This window comes from Euphorbia lathyris, chromosome 3 (genome assembly GCF_963576675.1).
Source record: "Euphorbia lathyris chromosome 3, ddEupLath1.1, whole genome shotgun sequence".
Classification (NCBI taxonomy): domain Eukaryota; kingdom Viridiplantae; phylum Streptophyta; class Magnoliopsida; order Malpighiales; family Euphorbiaceae; genus Euphorbia; species Euphorbia lathyris.
Genome location: NC_088912.1, coordinates 9,181,279 through 9,205,493, shown reverse-complemented (window position 1 = coordinate 9,205,493; position 24,215 = coordinate 9,181,279). Strand labels below are relative to the sequence as shown.

The following is a 24,215-nucleotide window of genomic DNA, read 5'->3' as shown; positions in this document are numbered from 1 at the left end:
CCACCATTCAAGTCCTTAGAGACGGCTTTTGAGTCCGGTTAGCTAGTTCCGAGGGTGGATTCTTCCCTTTACACTTGCTAATTAGCTTGATCTCATCCTATGTACTAGGCTTGCTTGTAATCCATATTTACACTTTCCATATTTATAATTTATGATTCATAACCTCTTTTTCTATATATGTGTTGATGTTTGTTGCTTGTTTTGATACTCGTAATTGACTATTGTGTAGGGGAACGCGATTTCCGACGCCATTCGGGCTATCTTTAGGGATTCATATAGGTGTTGCCTTACCGGAAGTGACACTCCGAAAACCGTAGGAATTGACAAGCCACGGAACTTACGGGCCCTAATTTCTGGTCCCAAGCATTAGACACGCCTTGACTAGGAACCACGTAGTCTAAGTACTTCACGGGTCGGTCGAACTACACGTAGTCGTCTTTGCAAGAGCAAAACATTAACCGTATATGTATTAGGAGTCGTTATTTGTCATAGTTATAACTTATCGCCAACCGTATCACTTCTTAAGAGTTTCGTCATATAAATTTGCCTCACCCGTCGTTACGAGTAGTTTGTAGTTGGTTCCCATATCAACCTCAAAGTATTCACAGCTTAAATAACGTATAAAACGAGTCGTTTAATACTTGCAGTTATAAATCCCATGGATTCGATACCCGGTCTTAACCGGATTATTACTTGATACGACGGGGTACACTTGCCCCTAAGTAGTGACGTCTAGTGAACATAGAGCATTTAGAAAGACCACATTCATAGTCATAACGCACGTAATACACATTTTGTCGTAGAAAACACTACGCTAGACGGCACACATCAAGTTTTTGGCACCGTTGCCGGGGATTTATAATTTCTTGCAATATTAGACAAAAACGTTTTATTGTTAGTTTAAGCATTCTTTTTGTATAAATTGTTTATATATACTTTTACTAACATCATTCTTTCTTGTTGATATTTTATTTCACTTATTTTATGCACACCCGATCTCGGAGTGATTCTCTTTTTCCTATTGATCTTGAAATTGAGCGTACTCTTTGTAGGATTCGAAAAGAGAAAATAGCAAACCTCAACAATGAAGCTAACCAGCCCGAGGTCAACCAAAGGCTGCCGGAACAACCCGTGAATAACATCCGTAATGGTGGAGGCAATGACACGCGTTCGATGTTGGAGATTCTTGCTCCGCATCGCCCTCAAAACCGCCATGGAATCGTTGCCCCCACCATTCCGGCCGACACATTTGAAATAAAGACTAGCATGATCCAACTAATCCAACAACTTGGTCAATTTGGAGGGGAACCCCATGAAAACCCTAACGAACACCTTGATAAATTTCTTATGTGTGCCGAAACTTCTCGGCAAAGCGATGTTCCGGTTGAGGCAATCCAACTGAAGTTATTTCCTTTTTCTTTGACAGGACAAGCGTTGGAATGGTTGCACTCGTTGGAAGCGGGATCGATCACATCATGGGAAGCACTCGAAAGGGAGTTCCTTTCTTATTACTTCCTGCCTTCCAAAACGGTTAAGTTGAGAAACGACATCACTTCCTTTAAGCAACTTGAACGCGAGGCTCTCCATTCGGCTTGGGCTAGGTTCCGAAAGTTGCTCCGAAGCTGTCCCCGTCATGATATTCCTAAGCATGACTTAGTAAGTACTTTTTATCATGGATTAACACCTACTAATCGTGCAACCGTTGACTCTGCCGCAAGTGGGGATTTGTTTCGCAAGTCGGCAAACGAGGCTCATGAGCTTATCCACGAATTAGCTAGGAAAAGTGTCCAATGGAAAGAAGATCGGCTTGCCAGACCCTCGCAACATCAAACTTTTGCCGTAGAAGATGAGGCTCCCACAATCTTCATGGTCGAAATGAATAAAAAGCTAGACGCCTTAATGGCGCAAATGAGCCTCAAGAATAAAGCACAAGTCCTAGTGTGTTCGCATTGCGGTGGTGACCACCAAGGTAAGGATTGTCAAGTCGGAAGCCCTTTCGCCGACGACATCGAAAGCGTAAGTTATGTAGGAGGACAACAAAGGTATAATTCTCATTATAACTCCTATTCTAACTCGAATGCCTATCGCCACCGTAGCAACAATAACAACGGATGGAGGCCTCAATACCAACACCCGACTTTATCTTACGATAACATGCGGGATGTGTTGAAGCCCCCGTCCAAACCCCATAGAGAAATCATGGAGCAAAGCTCGGGCCAATTCCCTTATGCCCAAGGAGGACAAAAATCTCAACCGCCTAGCGATGCGCAAGACGCTATGGTAATTGATCTTCTTAAAGAAATATCTTCCCATCTCGCTAATAATGAAGCATTTTGCAGGGATTTGGGATGTCAAGTGGCCCAATTGAGTCGCCAACAACAAGAGAGACAACATGAGTTTCTCCCATTTAACATCGAACAAAACCCAAGACCAAAGAACTAGGAGACTGCACAAGCAATAACTCTCCGTAGTGGTAAGGGTTTGGAACCACCGGTTCCAAAAGCGACTTCATCCGCTCCAAAGGTAAGTGACGAACCGGAAGTGGTAAGCAACCCCGGTTCGGATCCAAAACCCACAACTTCCTCGGATAAGAATAAAAATGCATGTGATCTAATTGGAGCTTACGCACCGAAGCTCCCTTTCCCGCAACGACTTAAAAAGGAGAAATTGGACCACCAATACGGTAAGTTTTTGGAGATTTTTAAGAAACTTCACATTAACATCCCGCTTGCGGAAGCATTGGAACAAATGCCTACGTATGCAAAGTTTCTTAAAGAAATCCTCGCCAAAAAGAGGAAGTTAGACTATAATGAAATGGTAGCACTCACGGAGGAATGCTCCGCAATTATAACAAACAAACTCCCACCTAAACTCAAGGATTTAGGAAGTTTTTCTATTCCTTGCACGATTGGTAATGTTGAGTTTAGGAGAGCTTTATGTGATTTGGGTGCTAGTATCAATCTAATGCCTTTATTTGTGTTTAGGAAGCTCGGTTTGGGAGAACCAAAGCCTACCAATATGACGCTCCAGTTGGCCGATAGATCCATTGCCCGGCCAAAAGGAGTTGTGGAGGATGTCTTAGTGAAAGTGGACAAGTTCATTTTCCCCGCCGATTTTGTAGTGCTCGACATGGCGGAAGACGATTCGGTACCGATCCTCTTAGGACGACCATTTCTTGCAACAAGTAGGACTCTCATTGATGTCCACGAAGGTAAGCTTATCCTACGATTGCAAGACGAAGAGGTAAAGTTTAACGTGTACAACTCCATGAAATTCCCATCTAACACCATGGAGGATTGCAATTTTCTAAATTCCGTAGACTCTATTGATCTTTTTGTTGAAGATTTTTGTGTTAGGTCCTCTGCGGGAACCTCTTCGGAAATGGATGGTAATGAACATTTGGATGAGGAGCCATTGAATAAGCTATTTGAATACTCCTCCGAAATAGAACGATGTCTGTTGGCAAGGAGCCGGTTCGAGGGTTTGGACCGGGATGGCAAAGCAAAGCCGAAGTCCTCTCTCGAGGAACCTCCGACTTTAGAACTAAAACCCTTGCCTCCTAATTTAAAATATGTATTTGGATGGACCATTCACGATATTAAAGGGATCAGCCCCACCATTTGCACACACCGCATCTTTATGGAGGATAAAGTCAAACCCTCCGTGCAGCCGCAACGACGACTTAACCCCAATATGAAAGAGGTAGTGAAGGCCGAGGTAATCAAACTCCTCGACGCAGGTATAATCTTTCCTATCTTCGATAGTCCATGGGTTAGTCCGGTCCAATGTGTTCCCAAAAAGGGGGGCACGACGGTGACGGAAAATGATCAGGGGGAATTAATTCCCACACGAAAAGTAACAGGGTGGCGAGTATGTATTGATTATAGGAAACTTAATGAAGCCACCCGAAAATATCATTTTCCCTTGCCGTTCATTGACCAAATGTTGTAAAGAATGGCGGGACATAAATTCTTTTGTACCCTAGACGGCCTATCCGGCTACATGCAAATTCCCGTTGATCCTTCGGATCAAGAAAAGACGACATTTACTTATCCGTACGGGACATTTGTATATAGGCGGATGTCGTTCGGGCTTTGTAACGCCCCCGCCACCTTTCAGCGGTGCATGACGGCTATATTTTCCGAAATGATTGAGGACTTCATGGAAGTCTTCATGGACGATTTTTCTGTTTTTGGATCGTCCTTTGAAATTTGTTTGAACAATCTTGATAAAGTCCTTCAACATTGCGAGGACACTAATCTCGCTCTAAGTTGGGAAAAGTGTCAGTTTATGGTTCAAGATTGTATTGTTTTGGGACACAAGGTGTCCGGGGAAGGAATCGCGGTCGATCCGGCCAAGATTGAGGTGATTGAGAAATTAACCCCCCCCCCCCCAATCAATGTTAAAGGAATTCAGAGTTTTTTAGGTCATGCGGGATTCTATAGGAGATTCATCAAAGATTTCTCTAAGATAGCAACCCCCTTGACCCAACTCCTTGCAAAGGATGCGGAATTTAGTTTTTCCCCTGAATGTTTGCTTGCGTTTAATACGTTAAAGGAAAAACTAGTTAACGCACCCATCATGGTGAAACCCGATTGGAGTCTCACCTTTGAACTTATGTGTGATGCGAGTGACTTGGCTGTAGGTGCCTGTTTGGGCCAGCGGGTGGATAAGATTTTCCGCCCCATTTATTATGCGAGCAAAATGCTCAATGAGGCCCAACAAAATTATTCCATTACGGAAAAGGAGATGCTTGATGTAGTCTTTGCTTTCGATAAATTTAGATCATATCTCGTACTATCCAAAATTATTGTATACACTGACCACGCAGCTCTCAAGTACCTAATGACTAAGCAGGACGCCAAGCCACGATTGATACGGTGGATTCTACTCCTACAAGAATTTGATATCGAAATTAGGGATAAAAAAGGAGTAGAGAATGTTGTAGCCGACCATCTTTCCCGCTTACAAAGCGAGCAAGCCACATCTCCGGAAGATGTGGAGATCAAGGAGACCTTTCTCGACGAAACTCTCTATGCGGTAACACCTTTACCTTGGTATGCCGATATGGCAAACTACAAAGCCGGTAATATTCTTCCCCTGCATCTTACTTACGAGCAGCGCAAAAAATTCTTTCATGACGCTAAGAATTATTTGTGGGAAGAACCATACTTGTTTAAATCATGTACTGATAATGTCATTCGTAGGTGTATACCGGAAGATGAGGTAAAACATGTGTTGCATATGTGTCACACCCAAGAGCTGGGGGGCCACTTCGGCCCTAGTCGGACTGTGGCAAAGGTTCTACAATGTGGCTTTTATTGGCCGACCTTGTCCAAGGACTCCCATGACTTCGTCAAATCGTGTGACGCTTGTCAACGGAGCGGGAACATCTCCCGTAAACATGAAATGCTCCAACAAGGGATCCTAGTTTGCGAACTCTTCGATGTTTGGGGGATAGACTTTATGGGACCTTTCCCTAAGTCGCATAACAACGCCTACATTCTCGTGGCGGTTGCCTATGTCTCCAAATGGGTGGAGGCCGTTGCCTTGCCCTCAAACGATTCTAAGGTAGTCAGGAAATTTATAAAGAAGAACACCTTTACTCGGTTTGGAACCCCTCGAGCTATCATTAGCGACGGGGGATCCCACTTTTGCAACCGCCAATTCGATCAATTATTGCATAAATACGGGGTTGCACACCGAGTTTCCACCCCCTACCATCCGCAAACAAGTGGACAGGTCGAGGTTTCTAACCGTGAACTTAAACGAATCTTGGAAAAAACGGTTAGTACCTCTAGGAAGGATTGGAGCCTAAAGCTCGACGATGCTCTCTGGGCCTACCGCACGACGTTTAAAACGCCTATCGGGATGTCTCCTTATCGTTTAGTTTTTGGGAAATCGTGTCATTTGCCAGTAGAATTAGAACATAAGGCCTATTGGGCTCTGAAATTTCTAAATTTTGATATGCAGGCCACTGGGGAACAATGTCTCCTCCAACTCAATACTCTTGATGAACTTCGTCTCGGTTCATACGAAAATGCCAAGATTTACAAAGAACGTACGAAGAAATGGCACGACACGCACGTGCAAATCAAGGAATTCAAGAAAGGAGACCAAGTCCTCCTATATAATTCTCGCCTCCGCCTATTCCCAGGAAAATTAAAAAGTCGGTGGTCGGGACCATACACCGTTATCAATGCCCACTCATCCGGAGCGGTCGACATCCAAGGTTCCGACAATGAAACCCATCGGGTAAACGGTCACCGCCTGAAAATCTATTGTGGAGGCACTCTTCCACAACAAGGCGAAACCATACTCCTCCAAACGCCGTAAGCATGCACACATCACGAGAAAGTCGAGCTACTCCGACTCTAAACGTAGCATCGGTTTGCATTCCTCAAACCCTTTGTAAATGTGTATCATATCCGTTTATTCTTTTTAGGCATTCCCTTATTTTCTTCAAATAAAATCAACGAAAAACAAATCCCATTCTAAATCCAAATATCTTACGCGGGGCGTACAACTTTATACGCCCCGCGCATTCGAGCTTCTGGCCAAAATCGGCCTGAAAAGCACCGGTCACGCAGGGCGTACACCCTTGTACGCCCCGCGTGCCCTTTCTTTTCTTGCGCAAAATAATCAGAAACTCAAACACGCGGGGCGCCCCCTACTGCGCCCCGCGTATTTGAGTCTCTGCCCAAAAACAACATAATACGCACTGTCCACACGAGGCGCCCCCTAGGGTACGCCTCGCGTAGGACCAAGCCTTTGAGGGGCCTAATTTTTAATTTCATGTCTATTTTTGTTTTTGTTTCTTTCTTCTTTTGCGACGCCCTTGGAATAGGCGTCATTTTAATAACGCGGAGGGCCGTGCAACCCCGCACTTTCAGTTTGTTTTGCACTAACAAAAACAAAAATAAAAATCAAACAAACATAAAAATAATTAAACTAATTTATCAATTCGTAAAATTTTTCCCGACACACTAACCTCCCTCGGAATTAATTTAAATGTTCAGTTATTTGTCCTTAAATGTAAATACCGTCGGAGCACAAAGGATCGATTTTAGTAAGAAATTTTAGTCTTAATTTTGAAATTGTAGAATTTATGTAAAGACTAGGTGATACTAAACAAAAAGCATTGAGTCCTAACCCACATGTCATCTCCATAATGAAACTTAAAAAGGCAATAAAGACGGGATGTTTGAAAATTTAGCGACAATTCGATAGTACATAATTTAAACCCGAATTTTTGTGAGGTATTTTTGAGCCTAAAAGAGTTCGTACGAGAACTCTATTTCTTTCACAATTTTCGAGAGCTTTGACTTCACTCGACTCATAGAGTTTGCACCTAATACCGGGTTTAGTACACGTATTTTGGTTAAAATGGCAATAGATGATAAAACAAACCCACTTAGTCTAATTCTTTTCTTAACTTATTTTTCTCGTTTTTGTTAACCTCTAGGAAACCCCCTTTGAGCCTATTAACCACTTTTTGTTGTTAACACCCTATGTAACATTTAACCCTTTTTCCTCTAGATTAAATACCAACAAAATCAATTCAAATCCGAAATAAGCCAAGGCCTTGATAAGTAAGCACCAAAAAGTCTCGAAATCGTTTTTGTGCCGCTCTCAAAATAAAAAGAAAAAGAAAAACACAATAAAGAGCAAAAAGGCATTCTCAAGCTCCACCCGAGCAATTTTTGAGTATATTTTATGAACTCACCAAGGCCGAAATAAGAATACGGTGCGATCATTAAAACGGTATTTAAACTCGAGTTTCCAAAAACTAACCACTAAAAAGCCACCCACATTACAACCCCCCTCCGGGTTCATTTTTAATATTGCCAAGACCATAACATAGGAGGAAAAATCCGGATGAAAATACAAACTCAACGTGATCTCGAGTAAAGTGCAAAGAAGAGTGCTAAAACACCGACCCACCAAAGATTGAGCGTAAGAGTGAAACCCATTGGTGAGGTATTATCGGGTTCTCAAAAGATAATCGACCCCCGTTAATATTGCCTATTAATTTTGATAATGGAGGTTTCAAACAAGTTTTGGTCACTCGATTGCTTGCGTAGGTACTTGCCGAAAACTGTGCATAAATCTTCAACTTTAAAATCACGCACTTGGTAAAACCAACCGTCGGTTTGTTTCTTAACAATCTCAATCCCTTGTCTTTCGATTTCTTTTACTTGAGGACAAGTAAAACTTTAAAGTCCGAGGAGGTTTGATAGGGGTATTTTACCCCTATCTTTTAGCGTGATTTACGGGTTAATTTTAGAAGAAATAAATAAGTTTAATTGCAAAAATAGAGTGTTTTGAATAAAATAACGAAATAATAATAAATTCCGTATTTTCGGATAATTTCCCTTGTTTTTGATGTATTTAGGAAATAAAAACGTCAAGCTAACTCGGCTCTCAAGAATTGTATTTCAGGTACAAGGAAGAAGCAAAATTCATGCCAATACGCAGGGCGTATCATCCCATACGCGGGGCGTGAAACATCAAGTCAGAAATGATTGCCCTATCCACAGACACCACGTGGGATCGAGTCAGCATACGCGAGGCGTATGCCAACCTACGCGAGGCGTATAATCAAATCTCAGAAATGATTGCCTAATCCTGAAAAGTCAGACTGTATGGTCTCCCCGAGTCAATGACCTATACGCAGGGTGTACCATCTTACACGCGGGGCGTGTAAGGGAATTCTTCAGTGCAAAAAGTCCAGAGACTCATCTACGCGGGGCGTGCCTCAAGCTACGCACGGCGTACGGAGACCAAAGCAAGCGATAAAAGGTCAGAATCTCAAACACGCCATGCGTATCCTAGTCTACGCAGGGCGTATTTGAGACAACAAATCTAGAATTGGTCCACATGCAGAAGATTTCTGACAGAATGGGCATCTACGCGAGGCTTGCCACACCATACGCGGGGCGTATTATCGGATTTCTGCACAAATAATGTTGCTCCATACTTGTACCTTGCAAAGTTACAATTTTGCCCTAGCTTGATATGTATAAATAGGCAGCTCTTGATACATCTTGGACACACCATTAGAGAGAGCAAACTATACTTGTTTTGATTATTGTAGTTTTAGATTTGTTTTTAGGCTTTGTGTAACTAAACTTTTCCATCTCGAGACCTTGTCCGTTGCTCCCGGCATTTCATCAAAGTCCCGCTCCATCTCCGCACACCAAGCTCGAGAGCTCCACCATTCAAGTCCTTAGAGACGGCTTTTGAGTCCGGTTAGCTAGTTCCGAGGGTGGATTCTTCCCTTTACACTTGCTAATTAGCTTGATCTCATCCTATGTACTAGGCTTGCTTGTAATCCATATTTACACTTTCCATATTTATAATTTATGATTCATAACCTCTTTTTCTATATATGTGTTGATGTTTGTTGCTTGTTTTGATACTCGTAATTGACTATTGTGTAGGGGAACGCGATTTCCGACGCCATTCGGGCTATCTTTAGGGATTCATATAGGTGTTGCCTTACCGGAAGTGACACTCCGAAAACCGTAGGAATTGACAAGCCACGGAACTTACGGGCCCTAATTTCTGGTCCCAAGCATTAGACACGCCTTGACTAGGAACCACGTAGTCTAAGTACTTCACGGGTCGGTCGAACTACACGTAGTCGTCTTTGCAAGAGCAAAACATTAACCGTATATGTATTAGGAGTCGTTATTTGTCATAGTTATAACTTATCGCCAACCGTATCACTTCTTAAGAGTTTCGTCATATAAATTTGCCTCACCCGTCGTTACGAGTAGTTTGTAGTTGGTTCCCATATCAACCTCAAAGTATTCACAGCTTAAATAACGTATAAAACGAGTCGTTTAATACTTGCAGTTATAAATCCCATGGATTCGATACCCGGTCTTAACCGGATTATTACTTGATACGACGGGGTACACTTGCCCCTAAGTAGTGACGTCTAGTGAACATAGAGCATTTAGAAAGACCACATTCATAGTCATAATGCACGTAATACACATTTTGTCGTAGAAAACACTACGCTCTGGAAACCGTAGGAATTGACAAGCCACGGAACTTACGGGCCCTAATTTCTGGTCCCAAGCATTAGACACGCCTTGACTAGGAACCACGTAGTCTAAGTACTTCACGGGTCGGTCGAACTACACGTAGTCGTCTTTGCAAGAGCAAAACATTAACCGTATATGTATTAGGAGTCGTTATTTGTCATAGTTATAACTTATCGCCAACCGTATCACTTCTTAAGAGTTTCATCATATAAATTTGCCTCACCCGTAGTTAGGAGTAGTTTGTAGTTGGTTCCCATATCAACCTCAAAGTATTCACAGCTTAAATAACGTATAAAACCGAGTCGTTTAATACTTGCAGTTATAAATCCCGCGGATTCGATACCCGGTCTTAACCGGATTATTACTTGATACGACGGGGTACACTTGCCCCTAAGTAGTGACGTCTAGTGAACATAGAGCATTTAGAAAGACCACATTCATAGTCATAACGCACGTAATACACATTTTGTCGTAGAAAACACTACGCTAGACGGAACGCATCAGCAGTGCCCAGCTCGCCGAGCTGGGTGGCAGTGCCCAGCTCGCCCGAGCTAGGATGCCCAGCTCGCCGAGCTAGGATGCCCAGCTCACCGAGCTGGGCGGCAGTGCCCAGCTCGCCGAGCGGGGCCTCCCGGGACGAAATTGCGCCTTTTTTTTAACCGAGCACTGAAAATAAATAAATAAAATAAAAAAATGTAAAAGAACTAAACCAACCTAAAAGTATATCTATAAAATTTATTAAAAAGTAAAAACCTGAAAAGTTTTATTCAAACTTGGGTTGCCTCCCAAGAAGCGCTACGTTATAGTCGGTGAGCTCGACGTAGAATTCCTTCTTAAGTATAAGCTTCTATCCGCATTAGGAACTCGAATTCCTTAACAAATTATCCGTACCTACAAAACGGATTAGGAGCCTCAAATGAGTTAAATAAAAACAAGAGGCCAAATTTAAACAGATTATGAAAACGTTTGGTTTGCTCCCTTTTGGATTCTCTTGGTAGGTCAAAGAGAATGAAAACTTCTGAACAATGAGTAAATCCAAACTTTTCTAACTTTTGAGGAAAAGGTAGTTGATATACACAAGCTTCGATTTGATCATTTATTTCTATCACATGATTTAGGATTTTAGGTTTTGAACCGGGGTTGCTTACCGCTTCCAGTTCCTCACTTACCTTGAGTGATGCATGTGACAGTGGGCTTGGTTCTACCTTTTTGTCGTTCCTCAAGGAGATGGCTTGAGCTGATTCCCTTTGTGGGATTTCTATGTTTTCCTTTATGCCTGGGAGAGCATCTCGGGATTGCTCTTACATCTCATGGTTTATTTGAGCCAATTGGTTGCTCAAGTCCTTGCAAACCTCCTCATTGATTGTAAGTTGGGCTAATATTCCTTTCAAAGGGGATAACACCTCATCTTATGAACTAGAGGGTTGTGGAGAAACTTGGCTTGCTTGTTCGTAAGGAAACACTCCCAATTCGTTTTCCCTGTGCTCATTAACAAACCTATTTGGAGGCCTCAACATGTTAGGGTTCCCGTAGGACAGATTTGAGTGTTGAGGTCTCCTCCAATCACTACCATAAAAGTTGTAAGAATTGGGGTTAGAATTATACCTTTGGTGATTACCCACAAAACTTACACTTTCATTGGTGTTGAGGCTCAGTTTCGCCATCAAGATATCCATTTTCTTATTTAACTCGGCCATGGAGGGATTGGGAGCCTCATTCTCCAGGGCATGAATGTATTGTCTTGATGGGATAGTAAACTTTTGAGCTTGCCACTCGACTCTTTCTTGCCAATTCATTGATCAGAGAATGCTGAGAAAAAGTGAAGTTCTAGCACAAAAGTTGATAAGTAAAAGTATATAGTTATGAACAAATACAAAAGATATGAACAAGTATAGAAGTTTATAAAGATTATATATCAACAAGTATAGAGAATAAGTATAAAGAATTATGTATACACAAGTATAAATAATATAAACAAGTATACGATTATAAGTATAGGTAAACAGGTATGGAGAATTATGTATAAACAAGTATAAACGATATAAACAAGGATATTCACAAAAAGAATCGTTTATAAACAAGTGTATGTATAAACAGGTATATGTATAAACAAGTATAAACGATATAAACAAGGATATTCACAAAAAGAATCGTATATAAACAAGTGTATGTATAAACAGGTATAGACGATATAAACAAAGGATATTCACAAAGGAATGCCTAAACTAACAAATCGACCTTTGGTTCGATATTGCAGAAGAAATAAATCCCCGGCAACGGCGCCAAAAACTTGACGCGCCTCAGCGGCGTTCGGTACCCGCTGAGGCCGACTAAGGGATAAGTGTACCCCGTCATTATCAAGTAATAAAATCTGGACAAGTCCAGGTATCGAATCCACAGGATTTATTTACTACAAGTATCGAACTACTTGGTCTCAGGTGTTATCTAGGCTGTTTGGGTTTTGAGTTTGTTTTGATTAAGTTAATCTACTCCTAGTTGAATTATGCTACTCCTAGCTAAGTTATACTAATTCGAACTAAGTTATTCTACTCCTAATTAAGTTATTCTACTCCTAAGTGATCTTTTACCAATGTAATTACCCGAAGGAACATGGAGGGATACGATGATAATGAAAATAGGTTGTTTAGACAACGGAATTAAAACCTAATCTAAGTCACTTGTGTCTGAGGCGATTAACCCTACCTATCCTCCTGAGGTCCCTAGTTCGTGATTCCCTTGTAAGGCCGAAACTAGCTCTAAGGCTCAGCAATTTGGGCTTAATCTTCTATAGGGTCGTCAATCCTATAGGCACTGACTAGGTCAGATTCAGCTCGCAATATGTGCCAACTTAATTTTGGGATTATCGAATGAGTTAAACCAATCAGACAAAGCGTAAGAGAAAGATTAAAGCAATAAAGCAATTGAATAAACAAAACTATAATATATATCAAAGATGAAAAGTATTGTCACGAAGATACAATGAGCCTAGGATTCATAACATGGATCAGAGGCTAGACAGAACATAAATGAAGAAAAATCCCTTTTAGGGAACCTGTCTACCAATGCAGGCGTCTTCCTAGGACTTAAGGATGGAACTTGAGCAATCCTCAGTGAACGGAGCTTCGGAGCTGTCTTCAATGGAGGTTGAAGGAGACGGAGGAGGTGGAGAGGATTTCTCAAGGTGGAAGCTTAGGTTTTTACAAATAAAAGATGTTTATTTTACAATTGGAAATTCTTATTTATAGACGCGGTTCGGGCCCTCTTTCTGACCTAATTCGTGTCCTTCTGCAGGTGGGAAGACGTGGGGCCGGGAATCAGTTTTGTGACTGATTCCCGCAGGTCAGCTCGTTGAGCTGGGCGAGCCAGCTCGGCGAGCTGGCCTACGGAGGCCAGTTCGTCGTGCGGCAATGCCCAGAACGCCCGTGCGTGTCTGCCGAATGTCCCAAAATGCGTTTTTCACCCGAATTCGTTCCTGCACATGCACGAAACTCCAAACAACATTAGTCCAAGGGATAAATTGACCCGCCAATCGCTCATTTTAAGTAAAAACTCCGTTTGGCGTGACTTTTGGCGGATCAATTAGCTATAAAAGATAATGGAAATCTGACGTACATGTTATTTTGGCCATATTTGCCTGAAATTACCAGAAAACGAGCCTAAACAGTGAAAATTTAATAAAACATTTCCAATTTCTAACTAACTCACACAAAAGCATATAAATGCGAGAATTGCTCGCTTATACGTGAAATATCGCTAAAAACCGTCCTAAAACTGTACCCAAAGATAGGGTTTTTGACCCCTATCAGGTTACCTCCGATAGTACTTGAACCTACTATCTTACCCTTTTTATTGTCTCCAAAGCTTACGTTTCCACCTCGTTTAAGCTCAAGTGTGATGAACTGAGTTTCATCACCAGTCATGTGCCTCGAGCATGCGCTGTTAATGTACCACAGTTTTGATTTTTCCACGCATCTCAGGCTCACCTGCATTTTAAACTATTCGTCTTTAGGTACCCAATTCTTTTTGGGTCCTCGTTGGTTAGCATAAACAGGTGTTATATCACGTTTTAACTTGTGACGACATACATTTATGGTGTGGCCTTGTTTACCACAGAAGTCATAATGAGTTACCCTTTTTGGGTGACTTTGTCTTTGGTCAGCACTATTGTGCTGAGCATGCCAACATACCTTAGTGGTATGACCTTTCTTTTCGTAGAAGTCACATTGGACAATCCGCCGATTATACCAACACACATCTATTGTGTGTCCTCTTTTCCCACAACAGTCACACTGAGTGAACTGTCTACGCTGACCAGTACCTGAGTACTCAGCATGGGATTTATTTTTAGTTGAACCTTTTATTTGGTTATGTAGGGTTGTGACATCCTTTCTCAGTTTCTTTGAATCTGATTGGACTTCCGAGACAAACTTGTGCATAATTTCCATGTTGTCATGCAAAGTTGAGTTGTCCTGGAGAAGATATCGAAGGTCACTGAGTTTGACCTCTTCAATCTCGTCACACCGCCTGCTGAGTGCTTTTATTTTCTTGTTACGCTTTTTAGTCAGTGTGTATAGATCACTCAGGGCGTTAACCATTTCATTTCTAAGCAAGAGTAGAGATGTTACCTCATTGGAGTGTTCCTCTTCGTCAGTATCATCCGAGAGGTCATCTTGCTTAGATTGGCATTGGTTAGCAGCGTCATCGGCCATGAAGCATATATTTGCTGTCTCGTTTGCGTCAGCTTCTGATGAGGTTGACTCATCACTATCACTCCATGTAGCCACCATTGCCTTTTTGCTTCCCTTCTTTTCTTTCTTTAAGTTAGGGCAACTTGACTTAATGTGCCCAGTTTGATGGAACTCAAAGCATGTGACAGGCTTAGAGCTGTCCAATTTGTATCTGCCGTCGCTGGGCTCAGCTCTGTATTTGTCGCTTCTTCTGAATGGCCTCTTGCTGTTCTATTCATTCTTTCTAAACAACTTCTTCATCTTCCTTGTGAACATGGCCATTTCCTCATCGTCTGATGAGTCAGCTTCGGTTGAGTCAGCTTTCATGACAAGTGATTTTTGTTTCTTGTCCTCTGACTTTTCTTTTGCTTCGAAGTTTTTCATAGAGATCTCATGAGTCAGCAGAGATCCGATCAGCTTGTCATATTTGTACGCGGTCAAGTCTTGAGCTTTCTCCACAGCAGTTTTCTTAGTTTGCCAGCTCTTGGGGAGACTCCTCAATATTTTCTTCACCTGTTCCTCTTCGGTAAAATTCTTTCCGAGTCTCTTGAGCTCATTTATGATATTTGTGAACCTTGAGTTCATCTCCGAGATGTCTTCGTTTTCATTCATCTCGAACAGCTCGTATAATCTCATGTGTTGGTTCACCTTAGATTCCTTGACCTTGCTTGTGCCTTCATAGGTCACCTCCAGCTTTTTCATATCTCCTGTGCTGACTCGCAACCTGAGATTTTATTGTACTCTGCAGCATCTAGAGCACAGTGAAGCATATTGATAGCCGAAACATTATTTTGTAATTTCTTAAGGTCATCTTCTGACCACTCAGTTTCACTCTTGACAACCTTTTCGTTGTCAACAGTTTTGTAAGGCACATATGAGCCTTGAACTATTGCAAGCCAGATACTCATGTTTGTAGCTTGAATAAAGTTCTTCATCCTATTTTTCCAAAATGTATAATTTGACCCGAAAAATAAGGGAGGCCGACTAATTGATAATCCCTCAGGGAGTATCTGTGTTGTTTGGTTCCCTGGAAGGAAACGAGTGCTGGTCTCAGCCATTTATGGGGATCAGCTCAAGATAGTTATATCTTTGAGTAGTGAGCTATTAGGCTCTGATACCACTTGTTGGTCCCGTGTAATTAGTTCCAGGGGGTTAGGAACTAATACAACTTTTTCGTTTTAATTATGCTGACTTAATATAATTCTTTGAGTTTTACAACTCAGTTTTGGTCAGCACGGCCGAGTGAGGCGTAAGACGGCTTTAGTCAGATACTGACTAGAGCTGTTTTACTTGCGAGTTGGAAAATGATACTTTTGTGGTCAGCTTCCAACTCAGCACTCTGATTTACTCAGTGTCAGCTTAAACAATTTATATACTGAGTAAATATAGCAAGCAACACATACAGATATATATTGAGAGAGAGTTAGAAGTTACTCAGCACGACTTATCCTGGTTCGGCCTCTCCGCCTACGTCCAGTCCCCAGAATCCTCCGGGCTTTTTCAATCCAATACTGAGCTCTTTAAAGGTAGAGCACAAACCGTTTACAAGGCAGTTGAATATGCAAGAGTACCGTCCTCTATTCGTCTACTCAACTCCTACTAAGTGTTATAACCGAATACCTAGATTTCTCTACCGCTGAGTACTTAAAACCGAGTACTCAACACCACTCTCTCAATTTTACAATTGATATAAACTTGTTCTTTTTCAGACAAAGAACACTTTAGATGATTACAAAATCAATCTAGCTTTTACACAGAAATGGAAATTTGGTGTAAGATCTTTTTCTTGTTTTGGTGTGCTTTGTATGTTTGCTCTTTTTCACTTGTATTTTTCGGCTTAAGATCCAAGAAGTGTACTTGTCCTTTTATAGATGAAATCTGAGGACACAATCATTTGAATTTCGGATCTATCCGTTTAAATCAAACGGCTCTTTGCTTGCGTCATTGTTCTGGTCAGCTTCAGACTTGCAGGCCAATCCGGTCGTCTGAATTCGGCAGGCACCAGGCTTGTCTTCTTCTCGCAGGTTTGTCTTCTAGCTCAGATTTCGTCTTTTAGCTAGCGGACAGTTGACCCATGCGTCTCGAAACTGTATCCATGCATACCTCCAAACCTTTCTGATTTAGCGCAGATCTCTGTTGAATCTTGTCTTTTAGCAAACGGATCATTGGTGCTGTCCTGAAAAACACACAGCTTGACTTTGATAGCCGTTGTTGCTATTTCCGATACTGAGTTTCTTTTTCACTCAGCTTCCAAGGTCAGCTTTATTCTGCAAGATATAGTTCCGAAGAGGACTTCTCTTCTTTCATGCTGAGTTGCTTTCTACTCAGCTTCATTTGTAAGCTTCGATACTGAAGAAGACTTTCCTTCTTTCATACTGAGTTATTCTTTACTCAGCCCGTGCTATGTTATCATGCTGACTGTCTTACTTGATTCCTGTTTTTATAAATATTTTTATACTTAACATTGAACAAACCCATTAGTATAATTAAATCAAAGCACTTAAATTTAATTGTCTTAATCATGGATTAACTTAAATCATTTTGTCAAATCAAAATTATGTGGAAAGGTGTTTCAACAAACTCCCCCATTTTGATGTTGGCAAAATATTTAGTTATGGAACTCAGTTTTGAAATTCCCCATGATTGAATTATCTTTCATTCTTCTGAAATTACTCCCCCGTAAGGGTTGCATCCATTATCTTAACTCTAAACCTTCTAAGATTTAATCAAGTAAAAGGTAGGACATGTCTATACTGACTTAGTTCAATTCTAGACCTTCCAAGATCTAATTCAGATGAGCCTAGGTCAGCTTTCAGAAGAGTTTAATACTTGGAACATGTATTTACTCAGTTTGATACACGGTCAGTTTAGGTATCAGAGAGATTACATATATGGATTCATGTACTAGAGCAAATGTATTCATGTATTAGAGTAAGTGTGTGTTGAGCATTTTTCTCATGCATGTTCCCTTTTAATTTTAGTGTGTTTGTTCTTTTAAGATAGTTCATCATATAGCACAACAAATAAGCATCACAAGTAGATAAGTCAGTTTGAAATAAAAGATGCTTTAGGATAAATAGCTAGTCAGCATACAAAAAGATAGAATACGCCAACTAAACATTACAAGCCCAGTTCTATGATTTAACTAATCTATTTCCTCCTGTTGACTTGGGCTTGGTTAGCGATGCCTTTTCCTTTGTCATTTCGTTGATGCTGACTACCGGATGCTTCCCCCAAGTTTCGCTGAGTTCCATCAGCTTGGTTTCTCTCCCCCGTTTTGCCAGCATCGGGCTGAGGAGGAGCGAAGGTATCATGAAGAACAGCACGAGTTAATTTCACTGAGTATGACTTAAGTTGTTTCGTGCTCCCCCTTATGTTGTTTTTCATGAGAGAGAAAGTTAATGGTTAGAGAGAAAACTCCAAAAATGATTATTTTGGAAAATAAAAAATGTGGTTTCATAGTAAATATGATCCTAAACATCTTTAATTTTTTAAGATTTTCATTTTGAGGTCGTCAGCGGCCAAGTTTAGCAAGGCCAATAAAAAATGAAAATTCTACAAACCACAGGGTTGAATTTGTAACGAAAAATACCATAGGTACCTATCTGCAAATACGTGAAACCACAAGACCAGGGGCGGAGACAGGGGTCCGGGCCCCTCCGGCCGCCGGAACCACCGTGGCCACGAGTAGTTTCGGCCCCCCGTCTCCATAAAATTTGAGGTTGTGGTGGTTCTGACCCTCCTGTTCTCAAGAAATTTGGATCGGATGATGAATTAACACCCCAAATTGGCTCAGGTCCTGTTAGGTCCTCTCTAAATCCAAAATTTCAATTTTGTTTTTGCCAGTTAGGTCATCGTTAAATCGAAATTTCTAATTTTTTTTTTTGCATGTTAGGCCATTCTTAAATCTAAATTTCTAATTTGTTTTGGCCTAATAGGCTCTCTCTAAACTCGAATTTTTTCTAGTAAACATCGATTTAACAATTTTATTTACACACCACGTGTAAAATCGGCCCTCCCAACCGAACAATCATGTATTTGGCACTGCACAAGATATCTATTTATAATTAATCCTAATTTTAACCTGAATATTTCCAAGCAAGATCAACTTTAGCCATACATTTCTCTAAAATTTGAAAAAGAGAGTTTGAGTATTATTTTCTGGCATGCGACACTGATGCTGCTGTGTTTTCTTCATCCTCTTTGGTTGGTGCTGGAGCAGTCCTCCGAGATTGTAACGACCAGTTCATCACAGGAAGGATGGAAGTACTTCAGAGTACGACATTCGTAAAAGAAAGTGAAGCTCTCTCCTTACTACGTGCAATGGAATGGGTGGAAAGCAAAGGGCTAGATCGTATCCTTCAGAACTGATGCAAAAATTGTGGCAGACGGCATCAACCATGGGACGGATGACAACACTGAATTCAGTGATATTTTGTCGTAATGTTGATCCATTCTACACCAACATGACCTCTACTCAGTCAAGTTCATTCCAAGACAAGCCAACGACCTGGCTCACGCCTTTGCTCGACAGTCCCGTATAGAAACTTGTCCTCAGTTTTATTAAAGTATTTCGAGTTTTGTTTTTAATGTACCTCTAACTTTTTGTCCGGTTGAGCTTTATTAATGCATATCTTTTTTTTTAAACTGTCATATCGTAAAGAGACTTTGATTATAATTATTTCCATTATAATAATTAGGCAAAAAATGTAATTAAGCTCCTGAACTTTACCTGTTTTAAAGATCAAGCCCCTGATGATTTTGTTATAGATTTCATCCTTATTTAACTTTTCCATCAAGTTTGGAAGAGGAGAAGATCGATTTGACGATTCTTATGCTGAAAATCACAAAATAGGAGAAAAGAATATCAAATTTGGAAGAACCTACTGAAAATTAATTTTTGTAAATTCTTATTACTTTTTACTCTCTATCTATCCATCCTAGTCAATAAATTTTTATTTTTATTTTTTATTTGTCCACGTCAATAAGCCGAATCGTCCTAACGATGTGTGTCATTCAAACTCAACGTAAAAGTAAAATAAGGGCTAAATCAGTAACAAAATCAATGATAAGGGCTCAATATAGAAAAATAATTGATTAAAGGCTTGATCCTTAAAACAAGTAAAATTCAGAGACTTAATTATACTTTTTGCCCAATAATTATTTAGGCTTAATACATCATTTGCCTCCTGAACTTGTCCAAAAAGTTTGATTGGCCCTCTGAACTTTCAAAGTGTTCCGATAGCCCCTAAACTTGTATAAAATATTCACTTAGCCCCTGAACCTGCGTAAAATGTAATCAATTGATCATTCGGTCGTAAAAAAGTAAGTTAAATGCGAAAGATGTATCGTACAGGTCTTTAAAAAAGTGAAACGACCAAAATCGGGGTATGTAGTTCTAATATTAGAGAAGACAAGTTATATAGTTGAGCAAGTAATAACTTAATTTTTAATTTATTTTTTAATTATGTAATAACATTCAACGATGCGTGGAATATATGTTCCGCATTTAACTTACTTTGTTGCGACCGAGTGATCAATTGATTACATTTTACGCAAGTTCAGGAGGCTAACTGAACATTTTATATAAGATCAGGAAGCTATTGGGGCACTTTAAAATTCGGGGGACCAATCAAACTTTTTAGACAAATTCAGCAAACAATATTAAAACAATTATTTATATTTCAATGTCGGAATGAAGCCGCCTGAACTTTTTACGCAAGAACTTTTACACACGTGAGTTAATTTTTGAAACGATCCGTGAAATTTGTAGGCAATTTACGTTGCTATAATCCAAATATATATATATTTTTTAAAATTTTGTAAAATAATACTATTACTCATTTTAATTTAATAATTATTTATGACTTTTCAACATCTTTTTAGTTATTCTTCTTTGAACATATTTTGCTCGATTTTGATATACGCAGTCCTAAGTGTTATATATAAATATAAAATTTATAGATTTTTCTTACCAAATTTTGATGTCTAACTATTTTTAGTCTTATTTAATATACATTGAAACATTAAATATGTGTGTTAGTTTATTGTTTTTTTCTTTTTAGTCAGTTTCTATATATTTTATCGAATCTCTTCATCCGTTTGAATTGTATCTGCTCTCTGTTATTCTTTTATTTATATCATTTTCGAATTTAACAAGTTCGGAAACGCACTACAAAAAAGTGGGCTTTTACCAACACTTTTTTAGCAACACTTTGAAAAAGTGCTCCATGGGCCACGAACTAAAAAGCCCAAACAAATAAGGGCACCGCAATATGTACAGCAAATGCTCGCACGGTTTGCACTTTCCTCTGTCACTTATTCTTCAATGTCGAGTGAGATAGCCATCTCTTTCAAATCCATCTCAGAAATCAAATCCAATCCATAGATAGAAACTTAGAGATGGTGTAGTGAGACACAAGATTGAACTGCAAAGATGGAATCCACTTTGAGTCTTCATCAACAATGGAGTGGGCAAGAGTAGTTAGCGAAGGAGAAGTTTGGGGACGCCATAGATCCACGAGTTTCAGATCGGTCGCACAATCACCTCTCGCTTTTAGTCCTAACTATATAGGACTGAATAGCTGTGTCCATGGCTTGTGGTTTACTTCCATTTCTATATTCTCACAAACCTGGATTTCTCAGGAGTGACCGCTAGGTATGCTCAATTTTTTAATTTCTGGTTCCACATTGTGATTGTTCAGTTCATATTGATCATGGTTTTTGTGATAGATTGTCTATTGATTATGTTTTAGTAATGCTATGAAAGTGAATAATGACGTGCAATCATTTCAGCATCTTCGATCGTTGTTCAAAATGTGATCCAGAGTTCTTCTTTGAATGATTAATGCACGTGTATATACTTATGCAGTTAAGTATTGCTACCAGTTGGATCTGTCAATTGGCTTATACATAGAAATCATTAACAAAATTATTGTGCCTACCCTTTATCTCCATTGCTGAGTCACAGTTCGTGGAAGTAATAAAAATTCCAATCACTTAAAGACCCAAAAAGGCACAGTTAACCAAAATAAACTAGATGAACCTTAAAATCAAACTGATCTACTAAGGGTGGATAGACTCAGTTTTAGTATTATGTGTTGATTGAGAAGCAATATGTGTCCCCCAATCTCCACCAATTTAGCAATTACCATTCCTATTAGTTGATTGAGAAGCAATATGGTTATCTAATTGTGTTTGAAATGCATTATGTGTTTTTGGACATTATTTGGAGGTTAGTATCTTCAGTTTTCAGCTTTTTGTCAATCATATTTCTATTTCTTATTTTTTAGGGTAATTAATTTATTAGTCCCTATATTTTGACAAAACACACTATTTAGTCCTTGTATTTTCAAAAACACATGATAAAGTCCCTAATCTTTTTTTTCGATGGACTGTTTAGTCCCTAATGTTTTTCTCAGTGAACTGTTTAGTCCCTGTCGTTAGACTCTCATGAAGATTTTGTTAGTCAATTTGGATTTGCGTTCTTCTTTTCCTTTATTTTCATTTCTTTTAAACTCTAATGCATCTGAAATCAATTTTGAGTGTTTTCTTCTTGATTTTCTCCTTAATCGTTCAAATTCCTAAGCATTGGGTCTGTTTTTTTTCTTGTTCTCCATACAAATAACTTCTTCTTCTAAATTGGATTTCCTCTTCTAAAGTTTGAAGGTAAATAGTAAAGTGTAATTTAGTCATTTTCGAAGTCATAAACGTTAAAAAAAATCTAACAAACAGACGGAAGGACTAAACAGTTCACTGAGAAAAAGGTTAGGGACCTTACCATGTGTTTTTGAAAATACAGGGACTAAACAGTGTGTTTTGTCAAAATATAAGGACTAATAAATTAATTACCCTATTTTTTATTATGTCTAGAGAGCAGAACATTATGGCTAATATTATCTGATGCTTATTTTTTATTTTGTCTAGAGAGCAGAACATTGATTTTTGTTCTGTATTTTCACTGACCCTCTCACTTGCTTATCATATTGTGTGTGAACTGAAGAAGATGGGTCGAGGAAAGATTGCTTACAAGAAGATTGACAACCCAACGAGCATGCAAGTAACCTTCTCAAAATGAAGATATGGTATTTGCAAGAAAGCTGAAGAACTTTCTATTCTTTGTGATGCTCAGATCTGTCTTATTATGCGTTCCAGCACTGGAAGATTCTATGAGTTCACTACTCCTACCACTACGTAACTACATGGATCATATTTTTATTTATTCTATTTCTAACCTATAAAGTTAATTAATATTTCAATTTTGCAGGGCAAAGAAGATGTTTGATAGATATCAGAAGGAGAGGGATACAGATCTGTGGCACAATCAATATGAGGTTCTTTAGTCTCTCTAATTTTATGTGTTTTTTTAGAAATAAAGAAAATTGTTGTATGATTTTAATAATTGAGTGCAGAGAATGCAAGAGGAACTGAAAAGGCCGAGGGAGAAGAATCACATGCTCAAAAGAGGAATTTGGTAAATTATATCTAATTAATTATGATTAATAACTTTCTTAACTATATATAGTAATTTTTTTAATTGTTAATAAAACAGGTACATGATGGGTAGGGATTTACATGATTTAAGCATTCCTGACCTCATCGAACTTGAGGAAACTATAATTTTTTTAATTGTTAAAAATTGTAACGATTAGAGCCTCAAACAACTTCAATGTTCTCTTAAGGTGATTAAAGCTGCCTAATTTTTATCCAAGCGGAATTCTGTAATGAGTAAATTTAGTGTCAAGTCTGTAATGACTGGCACTTATTCCTTGCAGGCTGAATTTCCCTCAAGTGTCACTGCGAATACCGTACTTGTAGAGATGCCATTGCCAGCATATACTAGCAGGTATTTCTACCCTAATTATGCAAAATTTGGTTTGGATGAATCATCAGATCTAGTTCCTCCACACAACAAAAAATTTGCTGTTACGTATAACTACTGTTTGGTTCTTAATGTATTTCTACCGTACGGTTTATCTTGTACGTGGATCAATATATCTACGTGGTTGCATCAAAAGAAAGGACTCAGTTTCGAATGTTCGGAATGGCCTAAATGATGAAGATTGGATTGCATCTACTTTTCTGTAGATTTCGATTTACGATAAATATATGTTTTATTGTTGTTTTGTGTTTTTTTATGCCATTATGGCATTTTTTGCTCTCTGTAGCCGTTTTAGTCTCTTTGTAGATCTTGTAAGAATTGATTTCTTACTGTTGTTTTCTTGTTGTACTTGTTATGTTTTAATCTAATGAAGTTATAAGTATTTTCATAAAAAAAACATTAAATATGTATTGAAAATTGGTTAGAATATATTAATTCTCCGTAAAAACAACAATTAAATAATATATATTAGAACATTAAATTTAAGTTAAAAATTGGTGAAAAGATTCTACACGTAAAGAGTTCGTTGGGTAAGATCTAATGGGTTTTGTA

The 24,215-nt window shown here is 39.4% G+C and overlaps 1 protein-coding gene across 6 annotated transcripts; it reads left to right on the top strand.

Moving 5' to 3' along the window:
- Window positions 1-21,087: 21,087 nt before the first annotated feature.
- LOC136224784 (uncharacterized) lies at window positions 21,088-24,013 on the top strand. 6 transcript variants are annotated; one of them, XM_066013200.1, is made up of 6 exons: window positions 21,088-21,440; window positions 21,578-21,652; window positions 22,785-22,975; window positions 23,049-23,115; window positions 23,194-23,255; window positions 23,520-24,013. In XM_066013200.1, the coding sequence occupies exons 3-6, from the start codon at window positions 22,926-22,928 to the stop codon at window positions 23,836-23,838; spliced, it is 498 nt and encodes a 165-aa protein (XP_065869272.1). In that variant the 5' UTR covers window positions 21,088-21,440; window positions 21,578-21,652; window positions 22,785-22,925; the 3' UTR covers window positions 23,839-24,013. The 6 variants fall into 6 exon arrangements, 3 of the variants coding, with proteins under 3 accessions (XP_065869272.1, XP_065869273.1, XP_065869271.1); XR_010686614.1 differs by lacking the exon at window positions 21,578-21,652 and having other exon boundaries at window positions 23,527-24,013; XR_010686612.1 differs by lacking the exon at window positions 21,578-21,652 and having other exon boundaries at window positions 23,194-23,463; window positions 23,557-24,013.
- The last annotated feature ends 202 nt before the right edge of the window (window positions 24,014-24,215 follow it).

Bases quoted from the DNA above. Each gene is read 5' to 3' on its own strand.
- LOC136224784 (XM_066013201.1), top strand. From the start codon at position 22,926: ATGCGTTCCAGCACTGGAAGATTCTATGAGTTCACTACTCCTACCACT. The intron at 22,976-23,048 runs GTAACTACATGG...TCAATTTTGCAG, and splicing joins TTCACTACTCCTACCACTAC to GGCAAAGAAGATGTTTGATA. The intron at 23,256-23,519 runs GTAAATTATATC...GAGTAAATTTAG, and splicing joins ATGCTCAAAAGAGGAATTTG to TGTCAAGTCTGTAATGACTG.